The sequence below is a fragment of the Prunus mume genome, linkage group LG7 (genome assembly GCF_029339155.1).
Source record: "Prunus mume cultivar Tortuosa linkage group LG7, ASM2933915v1, whole genome shotgun sequence".
NCBI lineage: Eukaryota > Viridiplantae > Streptophyta > Magnoliopsida > Rosales > Rosaceae > Prunus > Prunus mume.
The window spans coordinates 19,561,357-19,582,754 of NC_142704.1; the positions used below are offsets into that span (position 1 = coordinate 19,561,357).

The following is a 21,398-nucleotide window of genomic DNA, read 5'->3' on the forward strand; positions in this document are numbered from 1 at the left end:
TGGATCGATAGACTTCTCCCGAGGCATAGAGCTCTTTGGAAGAAGGCTGGAATCTATGACGCAATCCTTTTGTCTAAAAATTCTGTCAATAGGGATAAGAACCTGTTGGCGGCTGCCTTGTGTTTCGGAACTCTGCCAGCAACACCTTCGACTTTCGTCTAGGCCCCATGACCCCAACTCTGCGAGATCTAGATCAGATATTTAGGTTCAGGCCCCACGAGAGGCCTGCTGATGTTGTTGGTGACTACCACAGATGAAAGAATCGAGAAAGATTGGCTAAGCCCTTTACCATTCCTGCTACTACGATTGAAACGACCCGACCCAAATTCCACTTTGAAATCCGGGCCGAATCCTGTTTAAAACTAACACCTGGTGGGTGTGGGTGATAAATGACCAAAATGCCCTGAAAAATAATAACACAACCTCAAAGGCTCTAACTCGTGGCTACGCCTGATAATCTGTAGGTTGCCTACGTACCCTTCTTGAGGGATCAAGCCACATGTAGTTCTTTCCTCTGTTCTGATCCGCAATCGTGCATTTCGTAAACCTCGCTCTAGGGCTGACATTCCTGAAGTAACCGGGACTCCGTTTTATGATCCATCAAATACTATACAATCCTGAAATTACCTAGATCAACATACTTGACTGCGATCCAACGATTCAAACGTATCGAACCCGGAAATTACACACTAAACGAGATCCGTTTGGGGTTCAAACGTTATCCGCAATTAAGATCCGCAAAATCCTACGCGCTCAAGAGAACTGGGAGATTATTGTAGGATGTGGTCCCCACCTGCTGCCCACGCGCCACCACACGCGCCGACAGCGCGTGGTGCCTAAAGCGATAATGCTTCGTCGGAAAAACTCTGAATCACGGCTCAAGGTTCCTACCCTAGGTGTAACACCCTATTTGGAGCCACTTTTGTTCTTGGACTTACCCCAAAAACTGATCGGAAGTGGTCAGAATCGCACCCTCAAAATCGGCAGCTGAAACCTAACTTAACAATCGAAGTATTTACGCTTGGAATTTCTGAAATCCTACCCAACCAGCAGCTAGAGCATGGAAAATAGCTAGAAAACCATACCTCACTCAGCCGATTTGGTGGTCGGAGGCTTCGAAACGAGCTCCGAAAGTTTACTAAAAACGCACAACATCGCTCGCTTCGTATTGATTCTGCGACCACGCCAACGGATAAAGACTGGGATGGGTTGAGACTGAAATAGGAGAGTGAGGTGGTTCGTTTGGCACCGGTCTTGCTCGAATTGGTGGTCGGAGCTGAGAGAAATCCTCTCCTAAAGTCGGCTGGTCGTGAAGCTTCTGAGGGGATGAGAAAAATCTGGGTTTTAATAACTGAACTTTGAAATATTTACGGTTATGCCACTGAACTTCTTTTGATCGTAACTCCTTCGTTACAACTCCGATTCGAGTCCACTACGTGTCTACGGACTCGTTTAGTCGCGCTTCTATGAAGGTATAACTGAAATCCTCAAATTCCTTCCCGATCAAAAAGTCAACTTTTAAACCAATAAAATATTATAGGAGTATAGTGGTCTTTTATTGGAATAAATTAATAATTAAATATTAATTAAGGACCAGGTTGTTACAACGATCAACCAGAACTGTTCCTTCTCTAATTTTTTGAAGAAGTTCAGATCTGAGAAAGACAAGGATCAACAACACATGTTGTTCCTGCATCTTGGTGAACAGTTCGTTTTCCCAATCGCTCCTCGGCAGTTCTGCTGGAATACAAGCATCTAGCAGAGGCCTTGCATAATCATGCTGATGTGGGACTTGGCCCCACAGTTCTGGCTCATGTATAAGAACCTTCACAGCGCTACTCTGGAGAGTCCTCCAACATCTCTGCTTCTGGTGCATTCTCAGGTATGTAATGTGATATTATTTCTTAGTTTGGGACTCCTCCCAGAATTATTGAGGATATTGTGATTAAAGACTTGTTGTAATTCTAAGGTTGAGGTGAACTTAGAATAGTGAGAGGCAAGATAGTGGGGTGTGGAGTGTGAGGTTGATGAGTTTCTTTTTTTTTTTTTTTCCCTGCTAGGTGTGTATTTAGGGATAATTTGGGAAGATAGAGTGGTTTTCTTAGAAATTATTAAAATTTGAATTAGAAGTTGATGTGAACTTAGAATATGAGGTGAACAAAGAGAAATGCATGGTTTAAATATAAAAACTCATATTTTATGATTCGTCTTAAAAGACTCTTTCGTGTATGGTCACGACACGTGTAACATCATTTTCTTCTTCGATACAATTTGTTGCTTTATGATGTATTTATTGTGCTTTCTACTACTCATACCGTAGCTTCTTTTTTTTTAAGATAGAAATTGGTACATTGAAGTCTTTGTTCAACTGGTTAGAAGAAAAATGTAAAACTGATCAACAGATGATCATATATAACAAAGATGTGTATAAATGCTGTAAGAAAAGTAAGTGTTCATGTCTTTTTAATTTTTGCAGAAATACATATTAGTCTTCATGTCTCCCTAAAGGTGTGTGTAAGTGTGAAAAAAAATAAATGGAGAAATTATGGAAATAGAAAAATAAAAAATAAACTACAGCACAAACTTTTCCAGTTTTCTTCTAGAGGCTCGGCATTTCATGTAAGTAATTTTTTCACTCATAGGCCGAAGCCGCCAGTTGAAGCAAACACCGCAAGACAACAGTGACCAAGGATATTAATCTGCCACAAAATAATGCATCCATTGTCCAAACCTGTCAAGTTCTCGATTTTTCTTCTGGCGTTTTCTCCTGGATGTCTTGTGTGGTAGGGGAAAAAACATTATTTAGCTCTTAAAAGCTATCCCCACAACCCACAAGCTGGTAGGAGCAAAAAACATTTCTATATGTATTTTCTGTATATATAACAAGCCTATATATCTTTCATCTTCATTAGGGTTCAGGGCCTAAGGATAACAAAAAATGTGGTCACCATGGTGGGATGCTAGCAATAATGAGAAAGATGGCCATCTCATGATGACCAGAGCAATATTTCTCACCATTTCAGCCATGGCGGTTGCTATGTTCTGGTTCATGTGGAACTGGAAAAGCTCAAAAAACCCAACACCTCCATTGCCACCAGGTCCTCGTGGCCTGCCATTTGTTGGGAGCCTTCCCTTTTTAGGCCCCAACCTTCACCACGAATTCACAAACCTGGCAAGTGTTTATGGCCCTATCTACAAGCTCCAACTTGGTAGCAAATTATGTTTTGTGCTCTCTTCGCCATCACTTGTGAAACAAGTGGTTCGTGACCAAGACACCCTCTTTGCAAATCGTGAACCTATAATTGCTGCACAGATTATCTCCTACGGAGGAACCGACATCGCCTTCGGATCCTACGGTCCAGGTTGGAGGAGGTTGCGCAAGGTGTTTGTGAGCCACGTGATGAGCAAAGGCAACCTTGATGCTTGTTATGCTCTGAGAAAAGAGGAAGTTCTCAAGTCAATTGATCATATTTATGGCAAAAGTGGCAGCCCAATTGATTTCGGGCAGGTTGCATTTTTTACAGCAATCAACACAACCATGAGAATGTTGTGGGGTGGGACTCTGGAAGCAGAGAAAGGGACTGATCTTGGGGCAGAGTACAGAAATGTGGTGGCTGAAATGGTGGAGTTGATTGGGAAGGGAAATATTTCCGACTTTTTTCCTTGGCTTGCCAGGTTTGATGTGCAAGGAATTGCGAGGCGTGCGAAGCAGCTTCTATCTGTGACTGAAAAGATTCTCAACTCTGCCATTGAAAAGCAGATGAGTGAGGCAGCAGAGCAAGATGGGGGGCTATCGCTAAAGCATGAAAGGAAAGGCTTTCTGCAGTTCCTGTTGGAGCTTAATGAGCATGGAGATGATGCAGAATCGCTCACTTTGCAACAAATCAAGGCCCTGCTCACGGTACTGTATTCTTATCTTTTGGTTTGTAGTTTGTTGGCAGTCAACCAGGTGCCATTGACGCATGTGAGCGATTTCTAGCCATTGACACATGACTTTTGCCTTACTTTTGGCAACACTTAATGCATTAATACGGCCAGTATTCGCATATGCACGCGTGAGAGACTCACCATATAATAATCTTCTTGTGATGATAAATAAACTTAGCTGATATGCCTCTATGTGCATCCTATCAATTTATTTTCAAGAGCAAATTTTGATGTAAAAATTCTAACACAAGGGATAGTAAGAAGTAAATAAAAATGCAACAAATCTTTTTTTTGAACTTTTTAACAGTTTGATAATTTTGAACAGGACATTGTGGTTGGTGGAACTGACACCACAGCAACAATGGTGGAATGGGTAATGGCTGAGCTGATGCAACACCCAGATGACTTGAAAAAAGTTCAACAAGAACTGAAAGAAGTTGTGGGGTTGAAAAACTTGGTTGAAGAGTCTCATATACCCAAATTACATTATTTAGAGGCTGTGATTAAGGAGACATCTAGATTGCACCCTGCTCTGCCTCTTCTGGTTCCCCATTGTCCAAGTCAATCCACCACCATTGGAGGCTTCAAAATACCAAAAGGTTCAAGTGTTTTTTTAAATGTTTGGGCCATTCACAGAGACCCTAATGTTTGGGACAATCCCTTGGAATTTAGGCCCAAGAGGTTCCTCAATGATCCTCCCAGCAACAACATTCATTACAATGGCAATAAGTTGGAATATCTTCCATTTGGTTCTGGGAGAAGAATGTGTCCTGGGATTCCCTTAGCAGAGAGGATGATGATCTATGTGTTGGCTTCATTTTTGCATTCATTTGAGTGGAGGTTGCCCAATGATGCAAAGCTTGACCTTCAAGACAAATTTGGGATTGTGACAAAGAAAATGACTCCATTAGTTGTCATTCCAACACCCAGGTTATCTAAATTGGAGCTCTATACTTAGATTTATTTTCATTCCCTCTGGAAAAATGCAGCATGGAAATAAGGTAATTTGTACACCTAAAGAGCACCACCACCAGCTAAGCAAATGAGCAATTTGTGCCTTTATAGGTCCGTCCATTGCATATATGCATTGATGCTCTTGGTTCAATTGTTTCCCCATAATCCTTATTATCTTATAATAAATTGAGGAAATAGGACTTGGTGTGGTTTGTCTCATGTCACTAGTGATACCTTGTGATTTATTTTGTTGTACTTTCTAAGTTACATTTTTGTTAATAAATAGTTTAAACTTCAAAAAGAATTAATAAACAAAAAAGAACATCTTGAATAATATCATAAGGTTCTTCAAACCGCAACATATCAATCTCAAGAGATAGACGGTGGGTGGTTAGTTCATAAAAAAATATTAACAATAAAAAAAATAAGGTTCAAAGCACTTCCTCGAGTATTTACTTCCAATTTGAAATTCTTGAATACGAACATTGTATTATTGTATTGAGGACACTACCTATATAGTAAATAATAATTTTGTAACATGGTTAAAGCACAAACAAGATCATGACAGAACTGGTTCCACTTTAAAGATCATATTTCGATTTCCGCTTTTGATACTTTAAACTATAGAACTAATTTAATTAGGTTTGGAAAGCACAAGTGCAAACTTAGTTTATCTCAACATGGTGATATGTAGTTAAACATAGGACTTCCGGTGCAGAAATTCAAGAACATAAATTATATGAGGGTATTACGATCTCATTCAAAAATTACTGAAATAGAGACAAGAATAAGGTTAAATAACATACCACTAAAATTAGTGGTATATTAAATATCAATATAAGAGCCTTGGAACCTTCAAGTGAGATTCCATCATCACTAAATCTAATTTCTTACATAATGGCCTCTGTACATAATGTAGATTCCCACTAACTCCACTCATCGATCTTTTATTCTTGGCCACATCGGTTTCAGTACAACTTCTTGTTCGTCGTTACATCAAGCTGATTTCATGCAAGCCCTAAATTGGCACATTTTTTAGGTAACTTTCTACAAGTAGCTGATCAGAAATATCTTTCGAGGCACTTGATGTTCATTGCTTAATTAAGCTGAAGCAGCAGCGACACAAACAGGCAGATCTGTCTCAACATTAGGTGGAGTTCGAAGTATGGGGTTGTTCTCAAAGAAATTCACAGGCTTTAGGTCAAAGCTAGATGACACCGTCGGCATTATAGGGAAGTCTTCTTGACATGGTATGTGATGAAACCCTAATGTGTACCAGAGAACAATATCCTTGTTCTCGATTGGCCGGTCCCTGCAAAATCAAAATCATCAATTAGATATCAAAATCATCAATTAGATACTATTTCTGTAAAAAAAATATGACCAGTAAATATGATACAAATATATTAGACGCTCACCTGTCGGACCAAACGGCTAGGGTATCTTCACCTTGACTTTGGCAAACGAGCAGCCCACCAGCCCATTGCTCACTCCTATTGTATGGGGTAACCCAAATTTGATTGTTTGTAAAAGCACCTCTCTTTTGGGGAGGGTCATCTAGATCAAGCAAGCTAGCAGCAGTGCCACCAGGGACCAATTTATACCCGACCGGGTTTCCGACCCGGGTCCTTTTTGTTGGGTTGATCACATGGAATTCGGATGGGTCATAGAGTTTTAGCTTAACCTGTGCATCTTTTTCTGTTTTGGCCACGGTTTTAGTAGCTTTCAAGTAGCTTTTCCTTGGTGACTCATTTGGAGAGTTTTGCTCCCTTTGGAGATTCACTTTCAGAAAGGAGTTATCTGAGCCGTCCACGTCCATATCAAGATGAAATGTGACGTAATGGTCATGAATAACGCCAATAACGTTTTCTGACAAGAGTGTTCCGTGGAGATTCTCTGGGCTAGACACTTGGTTCACATTCTCATAGGAGGTGCCTTTCACCATCAAAATCCCACTCAGTCCAACCTGCATACGCATATATGTATATATTGAAAAATGTTAGAGAAGAGCTATACTTGCTGCTTGGGTGACTTTTAGTCGTTGATGTTCACGACACATTAGTGACGGTATAACCACTAAACGATAGTATTAGCAATAATTTATGGCATCAAGATTAAAAGAAGAAATGATGCAAGCAATTTAAGAACCAAAAGAAAATTGACCTAGCCTATTATTCATATATTCATGATATTTCTGACTATCAATGTAATTTAGACTATCGCTTATTTTTATTAAAAAAAATCACCAAGCTACTAACCTTGGCTCTGATTAGTCCATCTGTTTGAAACTCCCAGTCGATGATATAGTCATAGTTAGCCACTGATGCTGCCATTCTGACCACTAAAGTCACCTTTGGCCTTACTTCTCTAATCTGCCAAACACAGAGATAAGTAGGGCCCACTTGATTTAAAATTCATACAAAGAAAATCATTAGCGTAATATATTTACTGAACGTATTATAGACCGTATTTTCAACAAAACTAAAATAAAGTTCAATTGCATGATGTCATGACGAGTCTAATTTCTACTAAAAAAATTAATAAATAAATATAATACGTGTAGCATTACTCTTTTTAAGTTTTTGGACTTGAGTTTCTTACCTGCATACCCGTTATCGGACATTCTGTGTGCCGCCACGCGATATCACCCGCATAGCTCTCGAACACACAAACCATGTTCGATCGGACGTACGGTGTTCCATCGGCTGCTGCAAACACACCATCCATATAATAGGCATTGCGTGGGCAATCATTAAGCGGCTCAAGAGGCATGGCCTGCAATCCGAACCCATATTCGCCTGCATCCATATAAGTCTTGAAGTACCATGCATCAGTGGGGTCCATGTAAGGCACGAACAACTCCGACGTAAACCCTTTGTACATCACATCCCTAAATTCCCCAGGTGTTCGGGTCACGGACTTTGGCCCGAGACACGATCACACCCGCCCGGGCATCGGGTTTCAAGTGAAATTCCCAATTTGCCCATTTGACCAAGTGATCATCCTCCACAGTAAAGCTCCGTCCCATTGGGCTGCTCTATGGATATGGGCTTCAGCAGCTTGAGAACTTCATTGGGCTTGTGGGCCGAGTACCTATAGTCTGTATTGGCGGCCTTTGGTATGGGGATGCTCCGGCCCTTATCCGAAATCTCCAACACTTGTTTGGTGTCCAAGTCAACCAGCACAGTCAACCCTTCGATTGGCCTCATGTAGAAGTTCACAGTATCCTTGGTGGAGTAGCACTGCACCTTAATCAACCTCCTTTTCTCCTCCACCTTGCCGTACCACCCCGTGGAAAGCGGCAGGCAAGCCAGATCCGTCAGATCAACCCCGCGCTGGACGATCGTGCGGTTGAAATCCGCGTTCATGAGCGGAACCCACGTGGCCGCGGTCATCTCCTCCAGCGTCATCGTCGGGTAACCGGTGTGGGAGGCGGTGTCTTCCACGGTCACCTCGCGGGTAGTCAAGTCAACGGTGAGAACGTGCGACATGTCATCCACACGCGCGACGACGGTGGCCTTTCTAGGAAAGAGGGGGTCGCCGTGGTGCCAGCGGAGGACGAGGGACTTGTCGGGCTCTTGGAGGTCGACGGAATGGAGCGCGTGGGAGGAGGAGGAGGCGAAGAGCGCATGGGAGTAGAGGATGGAGCGGACGGCGGTGATCTCTGGGAGAGTGAGGGGGTCGAGAGGGTGGTGGGGGTGTCGGAGGCGTGGTCGCGGAGGCGGCGTGTGGGGCTGGGGGGTTTGGACTGGAGGCGGTTTTTGGAGGAGCACCAGGCCGAGTTGGTGGAGCAGTCGAGGAGGTCGGCGGCGTAGGGGGGCCCGTAAGGGAGGTGGGCCCAGGTGAAGAGGAGGGCTACGGCTATGCAGAGGGTGAGAAAGAAGAAACGCAGAAAGCTTCTGGTGTCCATGGGAGCTTTCTCCACCTGAAGGCTCTGTTTGAGAGTGAGTGTGAAAGTTAGAGCTGAGATTTGTTGGTTGGCTTGTTTAAGTATTAATATAATATAGAGAAGTAGCTGCTTGCTAAGGTAAGGATAAGGATGATGGCATGAGAAAGATTCCAAATATTGAGAGAATCAGTATGTGAGAATTATAAACTAGTCTAGTAGGCAAGTCACCTCTTGTTGTAAATACTGATCACGCATGCACTTGCGCATACTGCATAGTGACGTAACTTACTCTATTTGCCCTTTTTCTTTTCTCTTTCTTAATAATACACTAAAGCCTGTCAAGATATTTACATAATTGCGTGTTTAATAAAATTTTAAGTTTCGTATAGAACCCTCAAATTTTCACAGTCAGCCAGTTGTATAACACTAACTTATTTGCAACGTTGTTTTAAATTATTGTGACGTGAGTTAGATTGAAAATTATTAGTCATTTGATTATTGATATGATCATTTCTATTATTATATAGGACACCATTTAAATCTTGTGATCCGTGACTATTGGGAGACACCACATGTCCGTGCTTAAGGGGAAAAAAATTGTTTTTAAAAAAGGCAGCATTTTTTAGGTGCCAATTAATCTTTATAATTAATTATTGACACGCTGATTCAAGAGGCAAAGAAGAAAGATACTGGGAAAAAAAAAATACCATGCATTGGTTTTATCTACAGGAGTTAGTGGGGCCGGTCGCATACGACAGGAGGGCTCGTATATTCTGAAGATTCCGTGTTTGCTTTGATGAGAAAAGTAATACCAACAAAAAGTCATTGTTGAGGGCGCCGAATCATCGAAACGACGACGAATGAGGTTGAGCAGTCGGCCTCTCCACTGACTTCGCACGCACCCAAATCATCAAAAGCAATCAATAATTGATTAATCCCTTTTGTCAAGTTTAGAAATTGAATGGCATTGGTTTTTATTTGTTTACACTATGACAAATTTAAATCAAATGGGCCTCGGATGAGTCATGACTTGGTCTGCTAACGGGCTTTTTGAGAGTCATTATAGTGTTTTCTTCGCTACTTATTTAGGTTATCTCCAACTCAATGACCTAAACTCAAAATATTGCTCAAAATTTTTCTCAACCCAAAAAAATGAAGGATTTAAAACTTGAGAAAATCCAAATATGGGTTCAAGTATTGTCTGAACCCTACACTATTCAATGGAGCCCACTGCACATCTCAAACAGCCTTATGTGCAAAAATTCTGATGTGGGGCCCACCTCCAAATTTGCAACTTGCTTTTTGTCTTCTCTTTGCGCCACTTGTCGCTATCTCATGGAGTTGCCATTGGAATCCAACGGTTTCAAATGTTGTTGTTTGTTTTTTTTTTTGGGTATGTACATATAACTTAAATCAACGATGGGAATTAAATCTATGCTATTTTAACGGTAAAAAAAAGATCCAATGGCTGAAATTTAAATCCAACCGTCAAAATAATATTTTAAATTAATCCAAATCAGATCCAATCCCAAATCTCACTCCAAACTCTATAAATACTCACTCATTTCTCAATTAATCTACCAAAAATATTTTTTCTATTTCTCAATTTATTTTTCCTTTGTCAATTTCATTAATCTCTTCCATTCTCATACTTTTGATATCATTTCAAGCACATCATCTTCTTCATTCTCATACTTTTGGAATAAAATTAAATTTATGAAATTTCAATTTTTTTTAGGTCAAATTGTTCAAAAAATTAAATTATGACGTTATTTAAAAAGATTAATGAAGAAAAGTTTTCCACACCAAAAATAAAAAGTTACACTTAAACCATTCTTAAACAATTTAATAAAGTTGCGGACTTAAAATTTGATTCCGGAGGGTTGAGAGAAAAAACGATTTGAGTCAGGGCAAAACCCAAATAGTTACTTTTTGGAGGGGAGAAAATTTGGGTTTAGCCCCTCATAGGTTGGAGAAGGCCTTAACTAAAATAAATAAACGCTTTACTTTATCTCAACGATTCTTCTCGAGTAATTATCATGTTATATTGGAGTATGAACATATAATATAACTCGTTCACATATTTATTATAAGTAATGAAAATAGAAGAATTCATTTTCAAATTTTGGAATTTGATTCCTTTGCAAATTTTGGTAATTGATTTTCTAAATTGAGCAAAACATGCTTGATTGTTGTTTTGGGTCAACAAACATGCATTGGATTTGGTTTAGGATGAATCTAGAATCATGTCACGCACTATAAGAGCATTTCTACCCATTTGTCATGGCAAAAGATAAAGGCAAGGTAAGGGTTGTTACTATTTATGTGAATAGTAGCAGCCCTTGCAAAAAACTTGTGGTGTTTCCACCCATTACCATGACAACTTAAGGGTGTTGAGGCCCAAATATCCAAGGACTAGGCCCAAGTTTATTCTTAGCCCAACAAGAATAAATTGATCGAGAAAGAAACCCAATTGGGACATGAGAGAAATTGTGGGATGCACCCACATAAGCCGGGGGCCATGCGTCACACCAAGCAAACATGCGCAAAAGAATAAAAAATGCACCGGCTTTATAAATTCACATTCACCAACCTATTCGATGCCACTGGGCCCGATCATAGCTTATTGCGGTACAAAGTACAAGCATGTTGAATAAACACGCGATGCCATCTAAAGAACCACTATGCCAACACCAAGCCATGCTACGAGCTTAAGTTAGCCCAAGTCACATAATTACTTGGGGCTTGCTGAGAAGGTTGTGGTATGGAAGGAAACAAGCAATCACAAGGCTCATTGAGGGTTCGAGGAGCAAAAGTTTTAGGCCACTTGGGAGTATTAAAACTCAAGCTCGTTCCTCGGGCTCAAACACATGGGTTAGCATAAGAGAGAAGAGGAAAATGATTCAATGCCTTGGGAGGATATCTAGTAGTCTGTCATAGCACTTAGACGAAGCCAACATCAATAAATGCCCAAAATTAAATAGGTTGTTTCCATCAATTTGATGAAAACCCATTAGGCACTGGAAATAATGTGTTAATAAACCAACAACGTACGCACAAGCCCAGCCTAGCAACTTGTAGGAAAATCTGGCATCGTGCTTCACCCTCGTCAGAATTCCAAGATGGTCAACGAAGAGCCACGGCAGGGACCAAAGGAAATCCATGAATGAAGGATGAATACCCATTGGACAAAAGACTCTACCCATTTTCCTTTCCTCTGTAAGCTCCATTTTGAAAACCAAGAAGAAAAGCAGGTGGCGCCTCACCCTCATGGGAAGGTCCAGCCACACAAAACCCTTGGAATCACAAAGGGCTCCTTACTCATGCGCCTTGGATAGGAAGATTTCACCAAATAGAATCGAGTAGGAAGAAGCAAAGAAAAAGGAAGAATGAGGTTAGATAAAATTAGGTTCTTTGTGCCTATAAAAGGGAGCTTTCTCTACCCAGTCATCCAGAGCTTAACCAAGCTTTATCAAGTAACTGAGAATTTACTCAAGCCACCCAATCTTCTTATTTGGTCGTCTTCTTCTTCCCCTAAGATAGAGACCTCCTTAATTTTCCTCTGCCCTGTTTAAATCTCTGTTCTCTGTAAAGAAACTCATGCATCTCTCTCTCTGAAATTGCTAAACTTGTGAAAGCTTAGCTCTCATGCCACAAGCTCCTCAAGCCAAGTCATTTATCAATTTATTATGTTTCTTTGGCTATTGGTGAAAAGAACGGAATTCCATTAAGAGAGTTCCGCCGAGGGTGACATCTGGGAAGAAGAAGAAGAATTTAGATCAATCAAACTCTTCAAAAACTCTTTTTGGGAGCTTGGTTTTTCAACTCAGGCACTAGGGAGTTCTGTTTTCTTCTTACGGTAGCCCAAGCCCATTCGTCTGGCTCATTGGAACAAAGGGACCCCTACAAAGGGCAACTACTATTCACATAAGATATGAGGAGATGAATTTGTATAGAGTTTTGGTGTAGGAAGTGAAGAATATGACTAATTATTTATTTTTTTTTAAATTCTGAAATTTTGTAGTTTTTTTAAGATATTTTTTTCATTGCCGGTCAAGAATCAAGTAATGCCTAGGCTATTCTTGCCTTTTGGCCTACCTAGGCTTGTGAAGCCCATCAGCTACCCGGGCTGCATTTGCGCCTTGGAACCTCTACTAGGGGCTTGGGCCTTCTCCTGCTAGGGCCACACCCTTCCCTTGAAAGTACTCTAAGGAAACAATTGATTTAAGGTCCTATGAGAATGAGAAAAACTGCCACAATATTTATATACACATTTTCTTTCTATTTTCTCATGTAGAACTTCTCCTCTACAATCTAATCCTATAAAGGAGACTTGGATCCGGCCATTGATGGCACTTTTAATATATATATATATAGGCGATCGGAGAAGGGGATATTCAAACACAAGATTTCGAGTATAAAGAAAAATAATTAATCTTAATCACTTAAACTACGTACATTTTACGACATAGAAAAAAGATCAAAACGTTTAAGCGATAGGAGGACTCGTGATGAAAAGGTCAAACAAAATTAGAAGACTTGATGTGAACGTGGGAAAGAAAGTTCAACAAATACCCCTTAGCCATCTAGAAATAGATCTTAACTTTTCGGATACAAAAAAAAAAAGCCTGAAGAGTTCTATAAGATGATTGGCGGTGGATACATGTGATGCGACCATACCATATCAGTTATGGATGATGCGACACATTTATCAGGCACATTATTTCCACAAGATGTCAATGTGACTTTATAAAAGCAAAACACAAAGGTACCAAGTCATTGTTGGTGCATGCGTCGTGACCCTTTTTGTTCATTTGTTTTTATATTTTGATTATTGCTAACATAAAACCAAGAATTAATATATATATATACATATATATATATACACACACGTGCGTCCCTGAATATTTCTTCAACTTGAATCTTCATGACAGGCATGATGAGTTTACAGTAAAGTAAATTAGGTGAGTTCTACTTCTTTGTGATTCATGAATTAGCAGCTCAAACAATAAAGAGGACGACCTAACTTGAATTAGAAAACAAGATATCTCAATAATAATGTTATAGAGAGATTGCCTTCTTTTGAAGTTTGCCCCACCCCTCGTCACCCTTTGCTACTGAAGGAACTAATTGTATATTAATATTAATCCATCTCACGTTAATTTCTCAATTATCACCTGTATTTTTTATTTTATTTTTCACATGCAAACTGTGGCAGTGTCACCATCACACTAAAAATTTATCTTTTCATGGGGGGTTCAAGCATTGGTCGAGAAGTCTATATTTTGAAAAGGAGACTAAAAGTCTTAGTCGTGTTTGACAAAAATTCCAAATTTCCCAAAATTACACCTTCTACTTGGGGAAAATTTAATGCGTGCATTGATGACTAGATATATATATATATATATTTAATCTTTTTCTCTACATATTGAATGTTGAATGTTGTATATACGCGTGCATGTTATGAGTGGAAAGTTATGTACAATCGGTGAATACAAATATTGTTTTTCCGGGGAACTAATAAAACAACAACCTAATTATTTCTTTAATTAGAGCTCTATATCTGTCCAAGCAAGTTGTAGGTGAAAACTCTTCACTCACTCGTTTTTATGAACAGAAGCTTGTTAGGTGAAACTACACAAATAAGAAACGCGGCTGCATAACCTAAACAGCTCAAAATCCTACTCTATAAAGGACAGACTGGACAGTGATATTACTATTGGACCTCATGCTGGCTCACAGCATATAATTTATCCATATTAAATTGTGTAATTAATGATGAATCAATTAGGAAATAATGGCCAACAATAATTATTAGTGTTTTCCCAAGATGGTGATTGTGCTAAAGGAAAGTAGGTCACCAAGCCCTTGGGTATCAAACTCTTTAGTAAGCTAGTGTAAGAAAACTTGAATATTGAGACATTTACAATGGCATATAACTCATCTGCAACAAAATTACATTATCCAATACAAGTGAAAGACAATTACTACGAAACCAAAGACCTAGGGTTCCGTCGCGAATACAAGTTGATTCATCATTTTTGTAAAAGGCAAACTCATCAGCTTGTCATACAAAGAATTTTTCTTGCTGTGCGCCAAACTCATGCTTTCCAAAATAGCCGAATACAACATATCAAGCATATGAAATCGAATATACCTACACACATAGCTGAAATGAATTCATAGGCTACCGAGAAAACAGCTTCAATTGGCATCCAAATACAAAAAATTCCGAACATTACGAGATTTGAATCCAAGTACGGTAACCAAATCACATTTCACACGTCATATATATACTTACTATATATTTGTATTTCTAGATCCATCTTTTAATTTCCAAGATTTATCTCCAAAACAAATCAATCAACCATTAATGATTTAGTATTTATCCGAATATTAAAAATAAAAATAAAAGTTTAGTAGGACCTGGACCTGGTCAATAAAAGAAAAACTAAAATGAAAAAAGACATTTTTTCTAGATGATGATGACTAGAAAGTAGAAACGTCAAAGGGAGGTCTAAAAGTCCAAAACCCACCAAACCAATCTTCAAAATACCCGTCATATCCTTCTCCCTCGTCTCTTCTTTATTCGGCAAAATCTCTCCTCAGAGTTCCCAACTTTCCCACCACCGAACCGACCGACCTGTATAATTAAGCCCCTTCCTCCACCTCCTTCTACCGTGAGGAAATAAAAACCAATCTTTTTCTTTTTCGAAACCCCTTGATTTTCTCACCGGCCAAACACCACGGGAAAACAGAAAACCACCAAAACAAACTCCCCTGCATAGCCTTTACATATTCCCCATTTCCACCCCAAAATACAAACCCTAACCCTAATTTTCCCACCCCCTGCAAAGAAAAAGAGGAAATTAGGGTTTTTTGGGCGAATTGGGCAATGTCACAGCTGAACTCACACCTTGATAACATACCCTCCACTCCCGGAAAGTTCAAGCTTGAAAAATCCCAGCCCTACATTCACCGCCTCAGGTTTCACACCTCGCTTTCCAAGCTCACTCTTTGGTCCTCGTTCTTTCTCGTTTTCATTCTCTTCTACTACGTCCTCTCGTCGCCTTCACCTTCTCTGCCTTCTCGCCGATCCCTAAACGACTCTTGGGGCGGCCCGAGTTGGGAAAAACGGGTCACCCGCTCGGCCCAGAGGCGATCGAGCCATGAACTCACCGTCCTTGTTACCGGCGCTGCAGGCTTTGTCGGGACCCACGTTTCGATCGCTCTGAAGCGCCGAGGCGACGGGGTTTTGGGTCTTGATAACTTCAACCACTACTACGAGCCTCGGCTCAAGCGCGACCGCCAGAAGCTTCTAGAACGCAATGGAGTATTTGTCGTTGAAGGGGATATCAACGACTCCTCGTTGCTCAAGAAGCTCTTCGATGTTGTGGCTTTTAGTCACATAATGCACCTTGCTGCACAAGCCGGGGTTCGATACGCAATGCAGAATCCAGGGTCTTATGTTCACAGCAACATTGCTGGGTTTGTGAACATTTTGGAAGTCTGTAAATCAGTGAATCCACAACCGGCGATTGTCTGGGCTTCTTCTAGTTCGGTTTATGGGCTCAATTCCAAGGTACCCTTTTCGGAGAAGGATCGAACTGACCAGCCAGCCAGTCTCTATGCGGCTACAAAGAAGGCTGGAGAGGAGATTGCACATACTTATAACCATATTTATGGGCTTTCGATTACTGGGTTGCGGTTTTTCACAGTTTATGGACCTTGGGGAAGACCTGACATGGCTTACTTCTTTTTCACTAAGGATATTTTGAAAGGGAAGCCAATTACTATCTTTGAAGCGCCTGATCGTGGTTCTGTGGCCAGAGATTTTACCTACATTGACGATATTGTAAAGGGCTGCGTGGCGGCATTGGACACAGCGAAGAAGAGTACAGGGAGTGGTGGGAAGAAGAAGGGTCCGGCTCAATTGAGGATATTCAATTTGGGGAACACGTCGCCGGTGCCAGTGAGTGAGCTGGTGAACATTTTAGAGAAGCTTTTGAAGGTCAAGGCTAAGAGGAAGGTATTGCCAATGCCGCGAAATGGGGATGTCAAGTTTACACATGCCAATATAAGCTTAGCACACAAGGAGCTCAAGTACAAACCAGGGACTGATTTGGAGACAGGGCTGAAGAAGTTTGTGCGGTGGTACCTGAGTTATTATCCCGGGTCTGGAAAGAAAAGTTCCTGGTGAATTTTCTTCTTCATATTGTGCTTTTAAGTCACTGTAATTGTTCTTAGCATCCATTTACATGTCTCCACCCGTTTTGCAATCTTGGCACCATCTCTCGTGATACTGTTATAAGAAGATGGATGTTTTTCGTTGATGGTTTCGTTTGTTAGTTGAGGGCTTTCCATTGCAGGGTATACCTGAGTTCTACCAAGAAAAAAAACTGGAGGCACCTCAATTGTTTTTCCACATGTTGGTTCATTTGTTTCTTTAGGTTGTTCATTTTTAGTTTTCGCTGTACAGCCCTTGACTCATAGATCAAAGCAATTTGCTGATTGGTGGACTTTATTTTTGTCTTTTAATGATTTCAATAAATAAAAACATTCATGCATTGGGCTTTTGAATTATATTTATTAGTTGTTTGACATTTCAGTTTCACCTCCAGTTTTTTTTATTCAGAATGGTTTCTGGCCCTGATTTGGAAATATTTGATACCAAGTGTTTCTCTTGTATTCTTGCTCCTAATGTTGAGTGATATTATGTTGTGCCTGCTTACTAAATGGAACTACTGTAATTGGATGTGGTATAGTTTCACATTGATGTTGTTGGATTTACTTTCACACTGGTATGGATGATAATGCATTTGATTCTCCTGCTATACTAGAGCTCATGCAATTGTGGCATTGTGTCCTTTGGCATAGGGTTCATTGATGTGTATTGTCATTGCTAGTGTATAGAAAAATGGTCATGAGGTTCTCTCTTGCACAGCCTCACAGCTCATACTCAGCTGCTTCATTGCTATTTTGTTCTTGTGTCTGCTTAGCAATTTATATGCAGTTTGCTTGTTCTTCACTCTTGTAGAAAGGATTTCGTTGTGTCCTTGGATTTCTTTCTCTTCCTTTACAGTTATGTAGGTTATATTCTCTGTCCTGCCAGTTTTTAAATTTACCATCAATCCTGCTACTTTGATACAGGAACTAATGAGTAGTGATAAAGTAGAGGAGTTTACTGCTCAACAAAAACAAAAACATACATTGAAATTTATTAGAAGTACATTGCAAAAGAATTGTCTTGGGAAGTTGAGAAAGTATTGTTTCAGAGGTTAGGCAACGCTCTGATGCATTTTCAACCAGAGGATGGCGTCTTAACAAATATTTGGTTGGAATTCTCAATCTACAGATTTCTTGTTTCCCCTGTTTATTTTTCAAACCAAGTTTTTTGGTCATCTACAATATTTGGGAAGGAGGGATTTGAACCAGGGACAATCTATTTGGAGGAAAGGTGTGACAACCAGTTGCGCAAATGCTTGTGGTCGCCATTTCCTTAACCAAGTTTATTAATTTGAAGTTGCTTGCTGGGTGGGTGGCTTTGAGGATTAGGATATATTCCTTGGATTTCTTTCTATTCCTTGACAGTTATGTAGGAATATTGATCTATTGTGCATCCTCCTTGTGTATTTCTAGATGGGTAGAATTCCGTTAGATTTATTAGAAAGTAATTGACGCTCACTGAAAGCTGTTTATGAATGATAATTGGATGGGTAATTCAAAGCCTATCTAGGCACCGAATAACATATAGGAGGAGGTCCTAGTTCGAAACAAAAGGTAAAATTTCCTCAAAATCATGAAAGAATGCGGTGTTTGTCGGTTGTGTAAGTTGGCTTGGCAGGGGAGAGGGTTTTGCAGGTCATGGATCCTTGGTCAAGTACCCGGATCTTGAAATGTTTTTGCTATCTTTTTAAACTTGAAAACGTTTGGACATATATTATTCTCTTTTCATAAATTGCTGAGCACATTGCTCAAGTATGTTCCATCTATGATACTCACTTTTTCTTGGACGGATAGCACGCTAGTTTTCCCCTTTCTTAGCTCTTACATTCTGTACAAACAACAGTATTGGCAGATGACTCCCTCAAGTTTGAAATTTGTCTGGATTGTCTTTCAATTTTATATGCTTGCAAGTGACACTCATGTATGTACCTGATACCTTATTATGAGTGAAAATTGCAGAGTTAAAGTGCTTTCAGTTTTTTCAGACCAAAAAAAGAAGTGCATTTACGTTTTCGCCCTGTTGTTCGGGGTTTTAGGTTGGTGTGCTAGGGCTTGTTAGAAGTTGCTGATCATAAGTTAGCTTTGAAGAACATAACTTCCTTTCCATTTTCTCACCCTAACTTCCTTTCCATTTTCTCACCCTGGTGAGGAGGGAACATAACGTCTTTTTCATTCTCTTTTGGCTTGCTACTGCTATCACTTTGGCTTGAAAGAAAACAGGTCCTGAAGATCAACATGGGTTTTGAGTATATCTCGTTGGCTACTAATCTGACATTAAACAATTTAAACTGAAAAGTTTCAGGAGTATTGAACCCAAACCCATTTGGCATTCTACTCTCCAATCTCTATTCTTTTTCACCGTTACCAGCTTAAAGTTGAACCCAAATGGAATTCTAATCTCTATGTTGATATCATTTAACTTTCCAAGAGGGGACAGGATATTATCGAAACAAGCTACTGCCCCAGCAAAGGGGGGAAATATACAAAACAATCAGCAGAATACAGGATACAGGGCTTTGCTCTCTCTCTCTCTCTCTCTCTCTCTCATCAGATGCTCCTCCCTTTTTAAACAGACTTTTTCACTCAATCACCCAAAGATCAACATTTAGAGGAATCAGCATCAGAGTCAAGCTCCCACCATCTGCCACTAACATCCTTCCCTAAATTGTCATTCACTCTATCAACAATACCTTCAATTTCCTCATCCTCGCTTTCACCACCAACCTCATCATCCCAGCCATTCACACTTTGCTCCTCATCTGGCTTGTATGTCCACTCCAATCTCTTCAACACATCACGGTCTTTCCATTTCCCCACAACTGACACCGCCTCCTTCTTCGCCTTCCCGATTAGAATTTCATTCCAAGAAAACCCCGAATCCGCAGCCCTCTTCAGAGCCCCGTCACCAAAATCCCCCACAACCACCGTCTTGAGACATCTCAGCTTGGCCTCCATCACAACATCCACAAAATCCGAATCATCCGACACAAGCATCAAACACTCAGCTCTCTTGTGATCCATCATATCCACAATGTGATTCCTCAATGCAGCATCCACCCTCTGAGGGTTATCCACCACGCTCCGAACCCAAAACCCTGCCCTCTTCACCTCGTCCGCCAAACCCCGCCCCGCCTTGGGTGTCAAGACATCCCTTGCACCATTCTTATACTTCTCCATCTTCATTGAATACTTCCCCACCAGCTTCACCCTCCTGCTCCCTCTAGCAGACTCAATCTGGTTCAACCTCTTCGCATGCTCCCTCTCATGAATCTTGAAATGATTCAAAAGCTTCTCATTAGTATAAAATCTCCTCCCGCAAACCCTACAGACGTTCAATTCACCATCCCTAATCACAACCCTGTTCCTCTCTTTCCTTTCTCTGACAACCTGTGGAACATAATTAAGCGCATGCTGGTTCGCATACGCTATCATATGGCGAACAAGCCCGAAAGACGAAGCCGCCATCTTGAGCTTGACGGCGGCTTCGTAGGGCGACACTGATTTGGGTGGTTTGGTATCCAAATCCCAGAAAATCGCAACACTGTTTTCTACAATTTTTTGGGGTGCCAAACACAATGATGGGCTCGAAGAATTAAAACCCAGCTTCGATTGAAAATGGAAATATCTAATCAATAAGGTAAGTGGGTTTAGGGTTTCTAACCTTTTGGATTGAACTGTACAGAAAATTGGGGGAAATTTGAGATGTTTAAGCATTACCAGTGGTTTCAAATATTGGAGGGTTGCAAATTTGCAAGAGAACAAGGAGGCTTGACCACTGTGATCGTCGAGTCAGATTCAAGAGAGGCGGTTTCTAGCCTCAACGGTTTGATTGCAAGAGGGCGCTGCTGGCAACGGTTCGATTGCAAGAGGTCGCCGAGTTCGGCTCGTATGACAGTCGCTGGATTTTTAGCGGGAGTTTTTTCCTTTCTATCGGTAAACACGTGATTTTTAAAACCCCATTTTACAAATTTACATTTTAAGACTCAAATATAATAAAATTTTATATTCCCTTCTATCTGTTCCTCTCTAAACCCAAAAAAAATATAAATAAAAATATAAATAATAAAAAAATAGAAAATGTTGTTTAGATTTAATTTTTCTTTAAGCAAAGATGAGTTTTTTTTCTTCTTCTAAATACAGAAAAGCGACTAGGCAGACATTCCATGTGTGTAAAGGAAGGAATTGTATTGCTTGAACTGGAAAGTTTTATTATTCTATATCAAGAAATTTAGAAATTTTTTTTTAAAAAAAGCTTTAACTAAATTGATCCCTAGTTTTGGTTGACAATCTTCATGAATTAATTTACAGATTATAGATTTGTTTTTCGCCAAAGTTAGGACGTGGAATGTATTGTCCTCATTGGTTGTGTTTTATTGTTAGGTATGTTGATCTATTGTTTGCA

At 40.2% G+C, this 21,398-nt stretch overlaps 3 protein-coding genes and 1 pseudogene across 4 annotated transcripts; 2 read left to right on the forward strand and 2 right to left on the reverse strand.

Annotated features, from left to right (window-relative positions):
- The first annotated feature begins 2,873 nt into the window (after positions 1-2,873).
- Positions 2,874-5,100, forward strand: LOC148915690 (flavonoid 3'-monooxygenase CYP75B137-like). The gene is made up of 2 exons (XM_089055651.1): positions 2,874-3,901; positions 4,253-5,100. Exons 1-2 carry the CDS (start codon positions 2,939-2,941, stop codon positions 4,883-4,885), a joined length of 1,596 nt encoding a protein of 531 aa, XP_088911777.1. The 5' UTR covers positions 2,874-2,938; the 3' UTR covers positions 4,886-5,100.
- Positions 5,101-6,295: 1,195 nt separating this feature from the next.
- On the reverse strand, positions 6,296-8,919 carry LOC148915691 (amine oxidase [copper-containing] gamma 1-like; annotated as a pseudogene). Its single transcript, XR_016121933.1, has 3 exons — positions 7,483-8,919; positions 7,140-7,253; positions 6,296-6,847 (listed from the first exon to the last, which is right to left on the reverse strand). The product of XR_016121933.1 is annotated as an amine oxidase [copper-containing] gamma 1-like (transcript).
- A 6,407-nt stretch (positions 8,920-15,326) lies between these two features.
- Positions 15,327-17,353, forward strand: GAE5 (UDP-D-glucuronate 4-epimerase 5). Its single transcript, XM_008240419.2, has one exon. It carries the CDS (start codon positions 15,666-15,668, stop codon positions 16,968-16,970), a length of 1,305 nt encoding a protein of 434 aa, XP_008238641.2. The 5' UTR covers positions 15,327-15,665; the 3' UTR covers positions 16,971-17,353.
- Positions 17,354-19,589: 2,236 nt separating this feature from the next.
- LOC103337313 (uncharacterized) lies at positions 19,590-20,995 on the reverse strand. The gene has a single exon (XM_089041057.1). The coding sequence runs from the start codon at positions 20,708-20,710 to the stop codon at positions 19,595-19,597; it is 1,116 nt and encodes a 371-aa protein (XP_088897183.1). The 5' UTR covers positions 20,711-20,995; the 3' UTR covers positions 19,590-19,594.
- Between the last annotated feature and the right edge of the window lie 403 nt (positions 20,996-21,398).